Source organism: Ictidomys tridecemlineatus, chromosome 16, assembly GCF_052094955.1.
Source record: "Ictidomys tridecemlineatus isolate mIctTri1 chromosome 16, mIctTri1.hap1, whole genome shotgun sequence".
NCBI lineage: Eukaryota > Metazoa > Chordata > Mammalia > Rodentia > Sciuridae > Ictidomys > Ictidomys tridecemlineatus.
This window is the reverse complement of record NC_135492.1, coordinates 26636834-26644771: the sequence shown is the minus strand read 5'-3', so window position 1 is coordinate 26644771 and position 7938 is coordinate 26636834. Positions and strand designations below refer to the sequence as shown.

The window sequence follows — 7938 nt, the reverse complement described above, 5'->3', positions numbered from 1 at the left end:
TTCCCCCCTTTACTGTCCTACCTCTCACTGTGTGTTTTCATTGTTATTTTCCATTTTCTCTTCCTGAAATGTTCTGCCAAGGATGTTTTGAAGAGATGGTTTTCTAGCAGCAAATTCTTTTAACTTTTGTTTATCGTGGAAGGTTTTAATTTCATCTTCCATCCTGAAGCTTAATTTCACTGGATACACGATTCTTGGTTGGAACCCATTTTCTTTCAGTGTTTGAAATATGTTATTCCAGGATCTTCTAGCTTTCAGAGTCTGTGTTGAAAGATCAGCTGTTATCCTGATTGGTTTACCCCTAAATGTAATCTGGTTCCTTTCTCTTGTAGCTTTTAAAATTCTCTCCTTATTCTGTATGCTGGCCATCTTCAATATAATGTGTCTAGGTGTGGATCTCTTAAGATTTTGCACATTCAGCGTCCTGTAGGCTTCTAGGATTTGGGATTCTGTCTCATTCTTCAAGTCTGGGAAGTTTTCTCGTATTATTTCATTGAATAGATTGCTCATTCCTTTGGTTTGTAGCTCTATACCTTCCTGTATCCCAATGACTCTTAAGTTTGGTCTCTTTATGTTATCCCATATTTCTTGGATGTTCTGCTCATGGTTCCTTAACAGTCTTGCTGAGCTGTCTATGTTCTTTTCAAGTTGAAATACTTTGTCTTCATTGTCTGATGTTCTATCTTCTAAGTGTTCTACTCTGCTGGTAGTATCTCAATTGAGTTTTGAAGTTGGTTTATTGCTTCCTGCATTTCTAGGATTTCTGTTTGTTTTTTATTACCTCTACCTCCCTGTATAGTTGATCTTTTGGTTCTTGGATTTGTTTGTGTAGTTCATTGTAGAAGTGATCTTTCATTGTCTGGTTTTGCTGTCTAATGTCTTCCTTGAGACTCCAGATCATCTGAAGCATGTATATCCTGAATTCTTTATCTGACATTTCATATGCTGCAGCTATTACCTCTTCTAAAGTTGATTTGACCTGCATTGCTTGTGGTCCTTTCTTTCCTTGTCATTTCATACTGCTCATGTTTCTTTCTGCTTGGTGAAACTGTTGTGTTTTTGAAATTTTCCCCTTATATATTTATATTGCTCTTGTATAGTTGAATACTCTCCCTTACAGGGCGGTCAGCGGCTGTGCTACTCCTCCAATTGGGGTGACCTGTCTACCATGCTGATAGGCCACTGGGTCTGTTCTGCCGTTTGGTCACAGGTCTGCCTACCTTGCAGGCGCAGGCGTTAGCTCTGTTCTGTCCTTACTCCAATTGTGGTGACGTGTCTACCATGCTGGCGGGTTGCTGGGCTTGTCCCGGGCACGGGCAAAGGCTCTGCTGTGCCCCTACTCCAATTGAAGTGACGTATCTACCACGCCGGCAGGCCACTGGGCCTGATCCGCTGGTCAGTCACAGGTCTGCCTACCTTGCGGGCATGGGTGGTGGCTCTGCTCTGCCCCTCCTCCAATTGGTGTGACGTGTCTACCACACACGATAATATTTCTTATAAGCTTTTCCACCTTCTTTACATTTGTATGGGTTTTCTCCAGTATGAATTCTCTGGTTTGAGTAAGGCATGATTTTTGAGTCTGAATTACTGAAACTTTCAGGGGTTAAGTGCACACCTGTTGTGAGAGAGTAATTGAACAAAGGCTACCAAATGAATCCCTGCATCTACAGAGGCATCATCTTAATATTGTGGGATTATTATGGAGGTACTTCTGTGATAGTAAAAGTTAGTGGAGATATCTGTGCTTTATAGCACTATGGTGATCACTAAGTAACTATAGCTAGTATAAGTTTTTTAAAAAAATTTTAAATAATGCAATTGTTCAGACTTATGTACAGCATAAACTCAGTCTGATGACCACAAAACCTGAGCCTCTTTGTCTTTTTTTTTTTTTTTGTACTAGGGATCAAACCAAAGTGCTCTCTACCGCTAAGACACATCCCCAAATCTTTTTATTTAGAGTTAGGATCTTCCTAAGTTGCTTAGATTCATGTGAAATTGCTGAAACTGGTTTTGCATCTAAGTAGTGCAGGAGGCTGAGGCAGGATAACTACAAGTTCAAATCCAGTATTAGTAGTAAAAGTAATACCCTAAGCAACTCAATGAAATTGTGTCTCTAAATAAATAAAAAATAAGGCTGGGATCTTGCTTAGTGGATGAGTGTACCTGAAATTAATCCTCGGTATACACCCAAAATAAAATAAAAGAAATAAGACATTGACATAGGACTATTCTGTCCACCTGAGATTATGGGAAAAATATTGATGTGATCATAGACTTCAGGCATAAAATAATTTTATTAATGTTTTGGTTTGGTACAAATAGGCCTTTAAGTCCAAATATAGCTTTTGAATAAAAAAAAGATGATTTGAATTCAATCAATACAGAGAAACGGAGGAAATGACAATTTAACCTAGAGAGGTTCACATAAGGAAAGAAGCCGGAGGATCCAATCATGCTTCCTGCCGACTTCCACTGGCTAATGAATAATGGCCAGTTGGGCAAGGGTTGGAATTCTATGGGGAGTCAGTGCTGTGGAGCTATCTCTGGACAATTGTAGTTGTTCTTCCCAGTATAAAGTTTCTGGTGACCAATGAGGTTTGATCTTACAGGAAAAGACTTTTACAATCTATGGATTTGTGAGAATTGTTGCAAGTATGAATGATCGGTTTCTTGTTAACACTTGAAGCATACTTAAAATTTGCCACATTCTTAACATTTACATTGTTCTTATCCAGTATGAATATTTGGTGAACAACAATACTTTTCCTAATACAATAGCTTTGCCACATTCTTTGCATTTTTATGTTTTCTCCCCAGTATGAATTCTCTGGTGTTGAGAAATGTGTAATATTTGATAAAGAGCTTTGCCAAATTCTTTAAACTTGTATGGCTTTTTTCTAATACTAATTCTCTGATGTCAAATAAGTTATATTTGATTAATCTTTGCCACAATCTCAAATTTGTATGGCTTTTCTCCCATAAGAAGTCTCTGGTGTTGACTAAGGAGTGACCTTCAATTAGAAGCTTTGCTACATTATAGATATTTGTATGGTTTCTACCTAGTATCAATTCTCTGGTGTTGAGTAAGGCATGATTTTTTATTAAAAGCTTTGCCACATTCTTTACATTTATATGGCATTTTTCCACTATGAAGCCTCTGGTGTTGAGTAAGGTGTGATTTTTGATTAAAAGCTTTGTCACTTTTTTTCACATTTGTATGGCCTTTCTCCAGTATGAACTGTCTGGTGTCGAGTAAGTTCTGACTTTTTATTAAAAGCTTTGCCACATTCTTTACATTTGTATGGCTTTTCTCCAGTATGAACTTTCTGGTGTCGAGTAAGTTTTGATTTTTGATTAAAAGCGTTGCCACACTTTTTACATTTGTATGGCTTTTCTCCAGTATGAACTCTCTGGTGTTCAGTCAGGTGTGATTTTCGAATAAAAGCTTTTTCACATTCTTTGCATTTGTATGGCTTTTCTCCAGTATGAATTCTCTGGTGTTGAGTAAGGCATGATTTTTTATTAAAAGCTTTGCCACATTCTTCACATTTGTATGGCTTTTCTCCAGTATGAATTCTCTGGTGTTGAGTAAGTTTTGATTTTTCATTAAAAGCTTTGCCACATTCTTTGCATTTGTATGGCTTTTCTCCTGTATGATATCTCTGGTGTTGAGAAAGGTTTGATTTTTTACTAAAAGCTTTGCCACATTCTTTACATTTGTATGGCTTTTCTCCAGTATGAACTCTCTGGTGTCGAGTAAGTTTTGATTTTTGATTAAAAGCATTGCCACATTTTTTACATTTGTATGGCTTTTCTACAGTATGAACTCTCTGGTGTTCAGTCAGGTGTGATTTTCGATTGAAAGCTTTCTCACATTGTTTACATTTGTAGGGCTTTTCTCTACTATGAATTCTCTGGTGTTGAGTAAAGCATGATTTTTTATTAAAAGCTTTGCCACATTCTTCACATTTGTATGGCTCTTCTCCAGTATGAATTCTCTGGTGTCGAGTAAGTTTTGATTTTTGATTAAAAGCTTTGCCACATTCTTCACATTTGTATGGCTTTTCTCCAGTATGAATTCTCTGGTGTTGACTAAGGCATGATTTTTTATTAAAAGCTTTGCCACATTCTTTACATTTGTATGGCTTTTCTCCAGTATGAATTCTCTGGTGTTCAGTAAGGTTTGAATTTGTATTAAAAGCTTTGCCACATTCTTTGCATTTGTATGGCTTTTCTCCAGTATGAACTCTCTGGTGTTCAGTCAGGTGTGATTTTCGATTAAAAGCTTTTTCACATTCTTTACATTTGTATGGCTTTTCTCCAGTATGAATTCTCTGGTGTTGACTAAGGCATGGTTTTTTATTAAAAGCTTTGCCACATTCTTTACATTTGTATGGATTTTCTCCAGTATAAATTTTCTGGTGTTCAGGAAGGGGTGATTTTTTATTAAAAGCTTTGACACATGGGTGATTTCTAGGATTTAAAAAAAGAAGAAAATTTTAATGATTTTCACAGAATTTTCATTGTTTTACACCAAATCTATTATGCTGCGAATTACCTAGGGTAGAGACTGTCTACAGGTCCTAACAGATTTATCATAAATATAGGTCTCTCTGAGTATCAATGAGGGTGTTTTAAAAATTCTTTCTACTTTTAAATTAAGCAATATTAGGTAAGTACAAATACTCCCACAATCATTATAATTCCATGCATTGCAACAAGGAGAAACTGTTCATTTCATCATTTTTGTAAAGTAACAGTCAGAGAGACTACTAAAACTCAGAAATTTTTTCTTCTCCTTCTTTTTATTCTATCTTGTCTAAAGAAATATTTGTGTATATTTACTCAATGGTGAATTTTAAATTATTCCAGTGACTAACTAAAGCATGAAATAGACTCCGTTGCAAATTTTTCATTTTTTAGAGAAACAGTATAATTACAAATGCTGTTCAAAAATGTTTAAAAGAACACACAGGTCCTTAAATGCGACTGCCAAATGTGTTCTTGTCTCTCACCAGCTTAGCCAATGCCCCACATCCCTACAGTTCCACCTTTCCTCCAACAAACTATTGTCTAGTTTTAATTTGTGGGGAATCCTGCAGGTACCGGGACATATTATTGCCCTGATGTGCCAGAGCATTCTTTATTAAGCCAAAGAGCAAATTTCATCTGAGCTTGGCTGCTCAACTTTCCAGCAAAAATATCTATCACTGAGGGTGTTTTTAAAATTCTTTCTATGTAACTAGCTTATTGAAATAAGAATACTTTTGATTTGTTGAAAACATATTCCTTGAGATGCACAGATAAGTAGAGCTAGGGCCTCAGAAAAATCTAATGGCAACAGGATTTATTTCTTTAGGGACTTGTATAGGATCCAAGAAGTCTCTGTTTCTCACATTAAGAAAGTTTTTCTCACTCCAATCAAAACCACAAAAATGCATAGATGTTTTGGGATATTCACTTGGAGTCTCGTCAAAATCCCTGTTGATATGAAAGATGAAGCAGTGCATGTCAGATGGAGCTGCTGAAAGATATCTATAAACTGTGCATGAAATTAAAAAAAAAAAGCATCGAAGCCTTTAGGTAAAAAGTCTGGTATCTAGGAACTCACAGTTGAAATCCAGCTGGTTTGAGACTATTTAGTACATGTTATATACTACCTAGTTTTGTCTAAATTAAGCATGGCATTGGAGATGGTATCATCCATTGGAGCCATATAGCCACTTAGCATCACAGAGATGGGTGAGACATGTCAGAATGGCAATGAACCTGTCTCAAGAAAGACTCTTCCCGTTGAAATCTTATTCCTACTTTGATGCACACTCCCTTAAAAAAAGAACTGGAAAAATTATCTAGCAATTGTTTTTCAGAACTTATGTGGTCTAGAGAATCTATAAGATGTTTTACCGCTTTTAACATAAGTTTTTGCCTGGTCTTATATTCCTTTACTAATTATTTCAGATATTTATTTTTTTTTTCAGATGGCTCATCACCTTCCAAAAAAGAAATTACTCAGGTGGGATGCTTGATGTCCCATGACATGGAGTACTTATGCTAACTTATGAGCCATAAATACATTGGTAACTACACACAGACTGCTTCAATTTGAATTAAAATTATAAATAAATATTTACAAGCACCTTTGACTCAAACTATCAAGTTTCGGGGAGAAGGTACTAAAAAAGTGGGCTTCTGCAATGGTAGACAGAATCATTAAATGACAAAGACATTATAGATCTTTTTTTTTTTCTTACAGAGGAGAAGTTTAATGGTAAGCCATTCCTCATTCAAAGGTTGTCTTAAATCACGACTGTGGCTGCTTTACTTTTCTCAAAGGGTTATACAATTATTAGCTTACGCCCTTCATTGTTCTTCATTTGCCCCACACCATCCCTACTACTTCTATCTCAGGCTTGTTTTATACCTCTTAGCAAGATCCCAGAAAACTGTCAGAAGCCTTCCAAAATTCTCACAAGACCCTCATGTCTGCTTTTGGGGTGTGATTCCTGCAAGACATTTTGGCTGTGGTCTTTCTGGGAGACTGTGCTAAAAGTTCCTGGGATATTCCTGTGTTTGGATTGTCATACATGACAGATGAGCTATATGCTTATTTGATGTGTTTTAGAAAGATTCAACTGCTTCTCTTCTTATTTTTTTTTTTTGCTTAATTATTTCATTTAAAAGCAATACCTAACAAACTTTCACTGTAAGCACATTTAATTATTGAATTGTTCTTTTAAACAGAAATGTCTTACTAAGGCTTGTTTCAGCATTTCCTTAATCTGCATATATTTCTTTTAAGTAGAAATAGTATGCATGTGTTTAAATTAGACAATTTTTCTATACTGTGTAGAAAATCTCTTTTTATTACTTTATAAAAAAGACAGATTAGAATGCTGCAACTTTAAATTAATGATCTGTACACTTTTCTCTAACCTGTGCTTATGTAGGGATTATTAAAACTTTTAAAAACATAACTGACTATAAGCATTTTATAACTTTTTGAGTTTTTTTTCATTAAAATGCCTATTTCTATTCTAATCCTATTTCTAAAGCTGAGAATACTGGTTGAGTCTTTATTATTCTAAAGGTATTTTTAAGAGACAGCTTCATACTGCCCTGTAAACATTGTGTAAATGTAATTTGATACGTGTTTTTGCAATTTAAAATATTGTGCATTGCAAGTGGTTTTACAAAAAATACTGAGTAGTAAAACTTTTACAATTACAATAGTGCAATTTAAAGTTTTAATGAAAGAAAAACTGAATGGCACAAGATGAGCAGTCAGTCTTCTGAAATTTTTGTAATAATATAACCTGATGAACTTGTAATTTTTTGAATAAATAATTTTCATGTTTTTTTTCAATTCATTAAGACAAATTTTCTGAACTTCCCTCTTTCAATTTCAATTTCTTGTTTAAAACCAAGTATTAACTGTCCTGCTTTACATACCTTTGCTTTTTCAAGTTTTGCAAAAAATATTGTATTTCTTGCTCCCCTGAAAATTCTTGGTTTTTATTAGAAGACATACCTAAAAAAATAATAGAAAGTTATTTCATTTACTATGGTGAATAACTCTGCAATTATATAAAACTTTATCAAAGTGGGGGGGAATAGCAACAGAACAGTATGATTCAAGGTGATTATTACTCAAGAAATACATAGAATTTACTACAACATGATGACAAAAACCTTGAGAATTTTGAAAATTATCTTAAGAAATTATAGCACCACAGATGAGGACAAAATGCAAACTGACTAATATTACTACAACAATGTCAAAATAGCCCTTCACTTCAACATATTCAGAATCCACCTGTGACTCAAGTGTTTCAGGAAATGAATATCTCTTATTTGTTTATTTATATTTTTATCTTTGGGGGCATTATTTCATAAGCGAACACAGGGGTATTCTATCACCAAACTAGATCCACA

The 7938-nt window shown here is 34.9% G+C and overlaps 1 protein-coding gene across 1 annotated transcript in view; it reads right to left on the bottom strand.

Annotated features, from left to right (window-relative positions):
* Positions 1 to 2293: 2293 nt before the first annotated feature.
* LOC144371507 (uncharacterized) overlaps positions 2294 to 7938 on the bottom strand; it is a 38833-nt gene continuing 33188 nt past the window's right edge. Inside the window, 3 exon segments of the mRNA XM_078033824.1 lie at positions 2294 to 3208; positions 3210 to 4405; positions 5827 to 5829. Coding sequence (XP_077889950.1) covers positions 3059 to 3208; positions 3210 to 4405; positions 5827 to 5829 — 1349 coding nt within the window. The 3' untranslated portion in view covers positions 2294 to 3058.